The 12,822-nt window shown below is 43.8% G+C and overlaps 1 protein-coding gene across 1 annotated transcript in view; it reads left to right on the forward strand.

The window, feature by feature from the left end:
- The first annotated feature begins 1,930 nt into the window (after positions 1–1,930).
- Positions 1,931–12,822, forward strand: part of tmtc1 (transmembrane O-mannosyltransferase targeting cadherins 1) — a 169,837-nt gene continuing 158,945 nt past the window's right edge. The window contains exon 1 of the mRNA XM_059977827.1: positions 1,931–2,408. Coding sequence (XP_059833810.1) covers positions 2,125–2,408 — 284 coding nt within the window. The 5' untranslated portion in view covers positions 1,931–2,124. The remainder of the gene's footprint in view (positions 2,409–12,822) is intronic.

A 12,822-nucleotide genomic window follows, 5' to 3' on the forward strand; every position in this document is an offset into this window, starting at 1 on the left:
TGTTTGGAATATTGTGTACAGGTCTAAAGGGACGATATATTTGTGATAGTGGGAGCGTATGAATGGTTATTTGATTGATATCAGGACAGCATGTTTATTGGATGAGGGGAAATTAATCAGAGTATCAAACACAAAATGCCCGAGAAACTTTAATCAGATCAGGGTTCTTCTGAATTTTAAAAAAAATGAGAGATGCTCTCATGTAAAAATAAAGATCTTAAGACTTTAAAAGTGCAGCTCTGGTGATACTTTCTCCAGCTGGGTGTCTACCACAAGGAATCAGGTACTTGGGACTAATATGAGAAAAGGGTTTGTTGCATGTTGCACCAACACACCGTCGTAAATTCTTAATACATGAAAATATATTTGGTGAATAAACTTGATCCTTGATCCTGAAATTACTTCATCTAGAGTTGTGAATCTTTGGAATTTTCTACATAAGAGGGTGGTGGGGTCTTAGTCGTTGAATATTTTTAAGACAAACAGATTTGCAGATATTAAAGGAATCCAGACCAAGAGGTTAGTCAGGAAAATAGTGCCAAGATAAAGGACCAGCCGGCAGAGCGGGCTTGAGAGACTCCATGCTTTGCTTTTGCTTCTTTTGTTCTTATTGGAATGCAGAGAGGCCTGGTCTAATAATAATAAATCTGAGTTTGAACATTTGTATTTTTTAAAATTCAGTAAATAAAAGCAGATGGTATAAATTAGATTAGTGACTATAAATTTACCAGATACTTTTTAAACCAACTGGTTCAATGGATGTTCTTAAGCATACTTGGAACAATACAAGAGGCCATTTGGTCCATCATGTTTATGCTGACTTTCAGCAGAGCAATCTGATAGTTCTCATTCCTCTACGTCTTAATCAACTGTACCATTGCAGCTTGTTCTCGCTCCCTTTTCCATCAACTCCCCTTTGATTCTTTTGTCATTAACTAGGTAGGGGAATTAACCAACTGGGAGAGATCCCATGAAATATTGTGGAGATGTCACACAGGGAAGGAAGCCTGCTATCCACATTCCATTCTGCCAGTGTGCGACATCATCCTCGGGTCCTTGATGTGGTTGGCCAAACTTTTAAAATCCAGTGAGGGACAACTTGGGGTCCTGGGATTCCATGCAGATTTTCTTAGGCGTTCTCTCCTCTCCCTAAATTTATCCTTCTGAACCCCCGCCATCCATGTTTTCCAGCAAAATCCTACCCCCAGTATCAGCCCAAATTTCCCACACTCCACTCTGCTCACCTCCACTATGTTCTCTTCCAATGAACTTATTTCCACCCTTCCTCTTCATTCTTCACCCTTGTGTTCTCTTTTTCCCATGATTTCCCCCAGTGTCCATCGCCTCCACTATGCGGCGCCTCTCTTCTCTCGGTCCGTGAGATCTCCACACCCCTCCAATGTCCACACTCCTTTAATTTCTGTTTCCTGTCGCTATCTCCTACCATTTTCCGAAACCTTTCTCCATCCCGAGTTCTCTCCACTCCCAATTCTCCCCCTCTCCTGCCCTACACCCACCTTGTTCTACATACGATCACTCTACCCAGCTCTTCAGACGCCCCCTGAACGCTGTCCACCCCATCCTTCTCAACATTCGACCCCTAATATCTCTGCCATTACTCTGTTTCAACTCCTGATCTCCAACCACCTGGTCTTTCCTCAGCACCATCCCCTTCCCGTGTTTCTACACCCTGGCCCACTCTCCACCGAGTCTCTCGCCATCCCTCAACAATGTACACCCTAATCTGTCTATCCACCCTATTCCTCCCGCTACCCACCTCAATATTCCCACTAATTTTTCCCTATCTCTGCACCTCCCACTCCCCACCCCCATGCCCTCCGATTAACTCCATTACCCCTCACTCCAGATTGTACTCTCGTCTCCGCGCCTCAACCGCCCCCCCCCCCGCACCGTTCCGACCAGTCTCCGCACGCCCCGCTGCCTTCTTTCTGTTTCCACCGCGTCCCCAAGTTTCTCCACGCCCCGTGTTCCCTGCGCCTCGCTCGCCTGCGTTCCGCCTGCCCCGCCCGGGACGTGTGCGTTGGTGGGCGGCCGCTCCGGCGCGCCTGTCCGGCGAGTCGCAGTCCGGGCACCGGCTGCTGAGGATGCGATCCCGGGCGAAGGATGGGGGAGCGAGCGGAGGAGCGGCAGAGCGGGACCGGGGCTCGCTCCCCGCCGCCAGCCCTTAGCTTGTGCCACGGCTTGCTCGTCGCATTCTGCGCTGCCGCCTACTGCAACGGGCTGTCCGGCGAACTGGTGCACGACGATGTCTGGGCGATCGTCAACAACCCCGACCTGCGAGCCTCCGCCCCGCTCCGGGGCATCTTCTCCAACGACTTCTGGGGCAAGAGCATGGGGGACAACACTAGTCACAAGTCGTACCGACCGCTCTGCATCCTCACCTTCAAGTAAGTCTCTCTCTCTCTCTCTCTCTCAGTCACTCATTGCTTGTTCCGCTGCTTGGGGCTGCACTGACTCTACTTGTCCTGTATCAGTTACTTGCCCTACAGCGGTATAGATGGACCGAAAAGCTTCTTCCTTCACTGTGTTACTCCGGTTTACAATGTTCGGTGGGTCAGAACTCGCTCCTCTTGAAACTTGCCTGAGGTTTGTCCTTCATTCACTGGGGATACCCCTCACTTGGTCCTGTTACCTAGGCAGTTCCCCGTCTTTACCAGGCCTCCAGGGGCTCCTTTGTGAGGCTTGTAAACTGCCCCCAGTGAATGCCAGAGTGGTGGAATCTCTGGGGGGGGGGTGGTGGGGTGGGGTGTGTGTGCAGCGGATGGTTAATGGGAATATGGTGAGAATAGATTACTGGGAAAATCAGTGGGGGAATGGAGTATGCGGTAGGAAAGACTAGATGGGTTTAAATGCCTTCTGTGTTGGAGTGAAAATGTAAGACAACAGCAGTTTCTTATATTTATGAAGCATCCTTAAGGGTATAAAACATGCTTGCTCTCTTCACAACAGCATAATCAGTTTGACACCGAGCCTTTGAGCAGGTTGTTGGGTTTGTCAAAGACGAGGAGTGTTTTAAAGGGTTTTAAAGATTTTTTTTCAGCCAAGTTGCTGGAACTGCGCACTCAGTGGAAGAACAGTGGAGAATGGTGTGTGTTAGGGGCAGAATGGGAGGAATGGAAACATCTTGGAATGGTTTGGTACTAAGGCTAAAAGGCATGAAGAGGTTTGAATCGAGGAGTTTTAAATCCAGGGCACCTGTTCAAGAAGCTCAGAAGTTAAAGGTGTCTTTTCAAGTCTGCTGCGGACAACATCTGTCAGAAAAGCTATTGACATAGCATTATTTTAAATGTTACTTTGTGTTCTTTTTGTCAATATGTAAATATAAATTGAGATGGGGAAATGTGGCAGGGCTATTAGCATTGTATTGGTGTCTTTTCAGGAATGCACACATTTGAACCCTTGGTGCCAACGTTCCAGTGCCACTGAACAGACCCTTGGTCTCTTAGGCTTGTGTGTCAGACGGAGGACTGAACTGGAGGTAGCTTTATTTTCCTCCTGAAGCTTCATTTGTGTTAAGTCAAGAGCACATTAGCATAGTGGTTAGCACAATGCTTTGCAGTGCAGGCGGCCCAGGTTCAATTCTTGCCGCTGCCTGTAAGGAGTTTGTGACCACGTGGGTTTTCCTCTGGGCAATCTGGTTTCTTCCCACAGTCCAAAGACATAGCGGTTGGTAGGTTAACTGGTCATTATATATAGTTCCATGATTGGCACGACTCGAAGGGCTGGAAAGGCCTATTCTGTGCTGTTTCCCAATAAAAACAAAAGAAAAATAAATTATAAAATAATAAAGAATAATAATTCATGATTTTTGCAATATGTGATCTGGTGGACTAGTGTTAAAACTTCTTTGCCTGCACCACCATCATTTCTTTTGCTTTTTACTGAAAAGAGGGTACCAATGACCTACTAGTCTGATATTGGAAGTTGGGATCTATGGTAAATGAGGCAATATCAAGACACTTAGAATAATTATATGATTGAGGTGAAACAACGCTGCTTTATGAATAGCAAATTAGGTTTTACTTCACGATAGAGTTCTTTGAGAATGTCTCTGGCAGAGGGGCAAGCAGTAGATGTGGTCTGACTGGATTTTTGCAAGCTGTCAACTAATAGGAGGTTGTTGAACAAAGAGCACATGGAATTGGAAGTCCTCTTCAGGTGAGTATGAGGTGACTAATGGAAAATCACAGGGGAAGCGGGACAACTCTTCAGATTCAGTGTCAGTGAAATGGCTCAAGTGTAATGTTAAGTTTGTAACATGAAATTCAGTGGGTAAAGTGAGTGATGGTGAGGCTTCAAGGAGATACAGATAAATGGATTGAGTGACAAGTGCAGTACCATGTCTAAAAAGATGTGAAATTATTCTCTTTGGCTTAAAAATACAAACTCTGAATGATTTATTTTTAACAAAAATGAATAACATTGCATTTTAAATGGTGAGAGAATGGGAAATGCTGATATTCAAAAAAAATCTTCAGGTCCTTGTTAACACACAAATACAACAGGCAGTCTGGAAAGTAATTAGCATGTTGGCCTTTATTTCAAGAAGAGATGAGTGCAAGAGATCCCTTCCTGAAGTTTTCTTGGGCCTCAGTAGGTGTGGAGCTGGAATAATGTGTGAAATTTTCATTCCATAGAACATAGAGTACAACATAAGATCATAAGACATTAGGTTTATAACGTTGTGCCGAACTAATTGAATTAACAATCAGATGTCCAATCAAGCTAATTCCTTCTGTCTGCACAATGTCCTTCATTTCCTGTTCATTTATGTGGCTAAGAGCGTTCTGAACACCTTGTTCATATTTGCCTGTATCACCATCTCAGAGAGCACATTCCAGCACCCACCATTCTGTTAAAAAACAGAATCTTGCCCTGCACATCTCTTTTCAACTTGCCCCCTCTCACCTTAAATACACACCTTCTGCTATTAGACATTTCAACCCTAGGAGAAAGGTACTGGATGTCTTCTCCAGCTATAACTCTCATAATCTTATAAATGTCTATCAGATCTCCCCTCAGCTGCTCCAGAGAAAATAACTGAAGTTTGTCCAACCTCCTTACAGCACAGGCCCTCTAATCCAGGCAGTACCCTGGTAAACCTCTTTTGCACCCTCTCCAAAGCCTTGACATCCCCCGTATAAAGGGGGCGACCAGAGCTGATTTCAAGATGCAGTCTAACCAGAGTTTTAAAAATCTGCAGCACAGCTTCTTGCATTTAAGAAAAAAGGAATGTACAAGAAAAAAAGAGAACAAAGCACAGCCAAGATTCACAGGACTGGCTCCTGGGATGGCAGGTCTGTTGTATAAAACAAAGTGTGTACAGTAGGCCTTTAGGAAAATGACCTGCTTGTCTGGAGGGAATACTTCCCTGCTGTATTTGGACAAAGCAGGAGGAATGCTAAACATGAACCGAAAGAACATTTTGATTACTTTAATCATCCCATTTATGATTATTTTTGAACTGTTTAATGGCAGCTATGCAAATCTAGATTACTGACAAAAGCAGATGTTAGCCCGTGATGGTAGGATCTGTATATCCTGGCAATTGTCGGGTGGGAATGTATTTGGTAATGCTGTACATATCGTCTTGGTTAGAGCACTGTCTCATGCCCGTGCGGTGCCTAACATTCTTCCAAGACCAGCGAAAGGCAGCTTGTTAGGTCTGGAGAAGTTTCTCTTAGAGTTGTCAGCCAGTGTCATTGGAGTTTACTGTCAGACAAGACTGAAAGTTGAACAAGGCACCGACTCTCACTTGCTGGCTTGTTTTTTTCATATAGAAAAGGGAAAACTTTGGAAGAAAGGTCTCTAGAGTCCATGTCTGTGGACTTGTACACAAAGATAAGTGGGTATATTTTCTGTGCAGAACAAATTATTGCATTTGACAGTTATTTTCCAAATTTGTGGACACAATTGAGCTTTGTATCATGACTTTGCCCTGTTTCTGTAGACCAGGCTTGTGAAATGCTGCATTTTCATCCTGTACTGCTGGTGATTTACTGCTGAGTTGATGTAGCAGAGATGTCTCTGCACTATATCCGTTTAGGAATGTATCTGTTCATGAGCATGTGACTACTTTGGAACATTGCAACATCTGTTGCACTCCTGGTTTGGACAATGTTTGTGTTCCTTTAACTCAGAATTTTATTTAAAATCCCGTCTAGCTATCAAGTGACAAAAGGGCTCCAGTCAGACATAAAGGGGGAAAGGAAAGATAAATCCCTAAATCTGAACTTATAAAACAAAGCACTAGGGTGGAAATAGCTAATATAAGGGGCATCATTTTAAGGCAATTAGAATGTCAGAGGTAAGTTTTTACACAGAGGGTGGTGGGTGCGTGGAGCGTCCTGCCGGGAGTTATGATGGAGGCAGATACATTAGGGGCATTTAAGACACTCTGAGGTATATGGGTGATTGAAAAATGGAGACAATGTGGGAGGGAGAGGATATGTTGATAGAGTAGGTTAAAAGATTGGCACAACATCGTGAATTGAAGGGCCTGTACTGTGCTATATTATACTATGTCTGTTCTAAAGAGGGAGGAGAAGTAGATTAGTGTATGTTTTGGAGTCTGCCCCTGCATCAGGGTTGAAACCAGAGTAATAATGTATTCAGCACTGATATCCCTTGGCTACAGGAGGGTGGTGATGTTAATTGTGAGTAAATAAGGAGAAAATATTCCTCACGAGAGGTAAATCCAGTACAAGGAGCACAATCTTTAAAACTAGAGCCAGATCACTGACAAGGACTTCTTCACAAATGGCAATGAATGGAAACCTGTAGTTCTCCAACAGGCTGTGGATGTCAGAGGTCAGAATATCTGAGAGTGAAAATGGTGGATTTTATTAGATGGGTGTGATGAGCTGGACCCCTATTGGACTTCTCATGATGAAAAGTCAGACCGATGCTTAACTGTGCTAAGAACTGCAGGGTGGAAGGAGGACTGAGCATTCTGCAGCCTCTGTTGCCTTAGGCTTGAGAGTGGAATTAACAGGGAGTGGGAAGAGAGGGAGTGTGAGTAAGGGACTTCTCAACACGTGCATGAGCTACCTTCGTTTACTTCAAAGGGAACTGGGCATCAAAGGCAGCTCCTAATTCAGTACAGATGGGGATGGATCTGACAGGGAAAAGCTCAACAGGAAATGAGTTTGGCAATCCTTTGTGGTCCAGCCAGATTTGTTTCTTCTGTCTCTTTGGTGTCGTGGACACATTCCAAGTAAAATATTTATGCCTTCAAACTAGTAGGATCATTCATGTGATCATCAGTACAAGACTTAATGTTGGAGTGGTCGTGCACGTTGCCAAGTCCACTGAGAAGGCAAGGACTGGTATGAAAGACGCTGATGTGTCCTGGAGAAGCGAAAGGGGAAAATGTATGAGGGTGCAGATGCTCACCATGTGCAGCAATCTGGAACTGAATAAAGGCATTTAAGACGAAGCACCTGAGAGAAAAATAAACAGAAGTAGATGTAGGTTTGGTGGCCCAGGACAGCATGGAAAAGGCATATGTGGAGCATGAACACCAGCATTGAATTGTGAGCTGAAGGGCCTCTATTGTCAGAATCCAAAGTAACTTTAAAAGGGCACTTTTCAAGTGGTTGGCGGCGGACGAGGCAATCCAAGTGGTTCCACAGCTCTTTAATTACTCCAAATCCATGAGAACCAAAAATGTTGCAGGTTAGGTAGCATATGTGAAGAGGTATGTGTTTCAGGTAGACAGCCTTTCAGCAGTTCACTTTACTTTTCTCTAGAGATGAGCTCCACCGCGATTATGACATAGAGCATTACACCCTTTGGTCCACAAGGTTGAGCTTGTCCCTTTAATGTACTCTGAGATCAATCTAACCCTTCCCTCCCACATAATCCTCCATTTTTTAATCATCCATATGCCTATCTAAGACTTTCTTAAATGCCCCGAATGTTTCTGCCTCTACCACCACCCCTGAGAGTGCCATGTGCTCCTAGCATTTGCCTTTTCCAGGCTAGTTTTACTGAGATGTTAAAGCTAGGAGAAAGGCAGCCTCCCTGTGCTGTGTTCAACTGGTCAGTCTGTGAATCCCAGGCTCCAGCAGAGGTCAAACATGAAGAATCGTGCAGAAAGCTATGGTGGGTCAAAATATTCCTGGTTTAGAGGAACGAACGTAGTGAAAATTAAAACCAGCTGGGGTTTCCAGTTCTCGTCACCGTTCAGTAGAGTGCACGTGGTAAAAGAGAACAGCATCTTGCTCTGTTGTGCTGCACGTTTCTGTCAGCAATCCTGCCTCACAGGTGATGAATAGTAACTGGAATTTAACTTAAATATATCTGGAAATATATTGAAATGGGGAGCATTTTGCTCTCCAGTTGGTCTCATTCTCTCTTTAAAAGCAGCCTTGTAAATCTGCCTGGTTTAAAAAAAAGTCTGATCTGTCAAATAGCATCAGATATCTGCTGATTGACAACTGTCAAGTTGTAATTATAAACCTACTGGTTCCCACTGACCCCAAGAAACTTGTCACACCACCTATTATCTCTTAAATGTCCACAGGGAAACATGGGAGGGGTGTTGATTACTGCCGTATCAGTGTTGCCAAATAACAGTTTAATAAAACCTGTTCTGGGAGGGACCTGTCATTTTTTCTGTGGTTCAATTGTTGCTGACACGAACACTTTATGTGCAAGTTTTGCAGTTCCCAGAATGTGTTGCTTCACATATGAAATTTTAAGATCTTGAAACAAGAGCATTTCTCAAGTGTTGGCAAGACAGGCTGTTAACATTTTTCCAAAGCAAGGCAGAAAACTGGTAAAGGGGTGAGGAGGTTTAATTCTACCATTCCTGGGACAGAAGCCTGGAAGAGTCAGGAGAAGGCCGTGCATGAAGCGTGCCTGGAGTCGCACAGTCAGCTGTTAACGTCTTAGCGGCACTTTTTTTTGTGCTGTTAAAAGGGTGGAAATCGGAAAAGAGGAATTTAGGCAGAGAGGTGTGGGAAATTTGGGAAGTGACAATGTGTTCAAGGACCTTCATGAGGAATGTTGAGTGGTAACTGGCAAGGGCAGAAGGTGGCTTGTCCCTAAGGAGAGGGGATGATGATTTTGAAAGTGAGGACGTTGCGATGAAGGAGGGAATCGTTTATGGTGCTGGCTAAAATTGTGGAATTATAGTGGATGTGAGGAATGCTAAGAGACTTTGGGATAGAGTGCGGGGGGGGGGGGAACTATTAATAATGCCATTCACATAGGAAGGTTTCATTCAGCACAGTACTGACATCCATCTTCACTAAAATTCCCTGGTGGCCAGGCACTCAGCTCTGCCAGTCTATGTGTAATTAGGTATCACAATGAGCTGAGAAAGATAACATATTTGAAGTTTGTCATTACTTAAATTAGCTCCCAAGCACTATTTGTTTGCTCTTCTTGTTCCATTTGTAATTAATTTGAATAAACAGTCATCACTAAAATGATAGGTGGATGATATAAATCATGTTTTTTGCTGGCAGTTTTGTTGCTGGAGGCTATGCAATGTCACATTGATATTTGTGTGAATCCTTATTATTATGACCCCCTTCGGTGCAATTTACTCTCTGTCCCAATAGACACACGCCTCAAAGGTTTGATACACACTCCTGCAAGTTATCCCTCTTTATGGTCGTGCTCCCATTTCTGAGAGATCGCCAGGCTGCTCTTCCCGTTGCACCAGCTCCTCAGCTCCTGGCTGTGCCCCCTTCGGTCATCAGTCTGTCATTCCATTACCTCGGGGCTTTTTTTGAGCACTCTCTCACTCAAAATACTTCACCATCACTGCCACCCATTTTCTTTTGTGCAATTCAAACAAAATGATTCCCTATTTGGGGAGGGAAGCAGCAAAAGGAAATAGAAAGAGTACAGTAGAAGTTGGCTCCCTGAGCATGTTCTGTCATTCGCGGTGATCATGGCTGGTCCACTATACCCTGTTATATTCCCATTCTTTTCCCCTCACCCCCATACCCTTTGATGCCTTTTACATCGTGAGATTGATCTCCTTAAATATGTTCATCAACTTGGTGTCCACAAGTTTGTCACCCTCTGAATGTGGAAATCTCTCCCACTTGCAGTCCTGAATGCCTTACCCAGATTCCTGAGACTTTGATCCCTCGTTCAGCAAATCTGAGCCAGAAAAAATACACAGAACAGCACAGTACAGGCCCTTTGGTCCACGATGTTGTGCTGATCTTTCAAACTATTCCATGATCAATATAACCCATCCCTTCCACACAGCCCGCCATTTTTCTTTTATCAGTGTGGTTCTCTTAGATACCATTAACAACAATGTTACATTATTTTTTGGTTTACTACCTAAAACAGTCAAAAATCTCCACAGATGTACCATGACTGGCTGGGGGGTGGGTGGGGGGGGGAAAGGGTGGGCTATCGTACAGGATCGAAAGAAGCTACAGACTGTTGTAAAATTAGGTAACTCCATCTTGGGTACATCTTCCAGGAACTGTGCCTCAGAAGGGCAGTGCCCATTATTAAGGATCTCCATCACCCAGGACATGCCTTCTCGTTGTTACTGTCAGGACGGAAGTGTAGAATCCTGAAGGCACACACTCAGCGATTCAAAGCTGCTTCTTCCCCTCTGCCATCCGATTCCTAAATGGACATTGAATTCTTGGGCACTACCTCACCTTTTTAAATTATTTCTATTTTGCACTATTTTTAATTTAACTGTTTAATATACTTAATGTAATTCATTTATTTTTTTCTCTATATTTATCATGTATTTCATTGTACTGCTGCCGCACAGTTAACAGATTTCATAGCATATGCCGGTGATATTAAACCTGATTCTGACATTACACATGGAGTCTGTGTGTGTCGTGATGCAGCTAGTTGAGCCCTATTTGAAACTTGTGCATTTCAGTGCAATTTGCACTGATTTTTCTCCACTTGTAAGAATACCACCTTGTCACCCAATCACTTGCAATGTGACTGACCCGCCATGTGCGGAATCAGTCAGCGTGACCTTCACTACGCTGCATTTGCACTCAGCGTGTCTTTTCTTGGGCAGTGTGACTATAATTCGGAGATGTGGAGAACACTGAGAACAGGAGGGCGCCATTCTGAAAATAGAGCCCCAGTCCTTTCAGGAGCATGTGACTCCTTCACCTCACAAAGGGGGGTGATGACTAGAATCATGAAAATTCCACAAGATATGTGAATATTGGTTCAATTAAACAATGATTGACAAGGGAAGTCACAAACATAAAAGCAAAATAGAGGGCATGTAATAGAACAAAAATTGATGAGAAGGTAGGGGATTTGGAAGCTTTTAAAAGCCAACAGAAGGCAATTAAAAAGAGCCATAAGGAGGGAAAAGCTAAAATATGAAGGTCAGCTGGCCAATAATATCAAAGATGATACTAAAACATATTCAGATATACTGTTTAAAGAGTAAAGGAGAGGCGAGAGTAAGTATTGGGCCACTGGAAAATGACGCTGGTGAGCTAGAAATGGGGATCAAGGAAATGGTGGATAAACTGAATAAGTATTTTGCGTCTCTCTTCACTGTGGAAGACACAAGTGATATGCCAGACATTTGAGAGTGTTGGGGGCAGAAGTGAGTGCAATTGCTAATACTAGGGAGAGGTTGCTCGGGAAGCTGAAAGGTCTGAAAGTAGATAAGTCACCTGGACCAGAAAGACTACATCCCAGGGTTCTGAAAGAGGTAGCTGAGGAGATTATGGAGGCATTAGTAATGATCTTTCAAAAGTCAAAAGATCCTGGCATGGTTCCAGAGGACTAGAAAATTATAAATGTCACACCACTCTTCGAGAAGGGAGGGAGGCAAAAGAAAGGAAATTTTAGACCAGTTAGCCTGACTTCAGTGTTTAGAAGGTGTTGGAGTTGATTGTTAAGGATGAGGTCTCAGGTTACTTCGAGGCACGTGATACATTATGCCAAAGTCAGCATGATTTACTTAAGGGAAAATCTTGCCTGACAAATCTGTTGGAATTCTTTGAGGAAGCAACGAGCAGGATAGACAAAGGAGAATTGATAGATGTTGTGTACTTGGATTTTCAGAAGACCATTGATGAGAATGCTGCACATGAGGCAGATTAACAAGATACGGGCCCGTGGTATTACAGGAAAGATACCAACATGGATGAAGGGTTGGCTGATTGCCAGGAGGCAAAGAGTGGGAATAAAGGGTGTCTATTCTGGTTGGCTGTCAGTGACTAATAGTATTCCGCAAGGATCAGTGTTGGGACCACTTCTTTTTACGTTCAATATCAGTGATTTGGATGTTGAAATTGATGGCTTGTGGCCAAGTTTGTGGATGATATGAAGATAAGTCGAGGGGCAGGTAGTGTGAAGAAGTAGGGAGGCTGCAGAAGGACTTGGACTGATTAGGAAAATGGGCAAAGAAATGCCAGATGGAATACAAAGTCAGGAAGTGTATATTCGTGCACTTTGGTAAGAGGAAGAAAAGCATTGCTTATTTTCTAAACGGACAGAACATTCAAAAATCTGAGGTGCAAAGTGACTTGGGAATCCCTGTGCCGGATTTCGTAAAGGTTAACTTGCAGCTTGAGTGGTGGTGAGGAAGGCAAAGGCAATGCTAGCAGCAATTTCACAAGGACTAGAATATAAAAACAAGGATTAATATAAAGCACTGGTGAGGCCTCACTTGGAGTATTGTGAGCAGTTTTGGATTCCCTATCTAAGGAAGGATGTGCTGACATTGGACAAGGTTCAGAGGAATTTCACAAGAATGAGTCTGGGAATGAAAAGGTTATCATATGAGGAGCTTTTGATGGCTCAGGGCCTGTACTCACTGGAATT

The sequence above is a fragment of the Hypanus sabinus genome, chromosome 8 (genome assembly GCF_030144855.1).
Source record: "Hypanus sabinus isolate sHypSab1 chromosome 8, sHypSab1.hap1, whole genome shotgun sequence".
Lineage (NCBI taxonomy): Eukaryota > Metazoa > Chordata > Chondrichthyes > Myliobatiformes > Dasyatidae > Hypanus > Hypanus sabinus.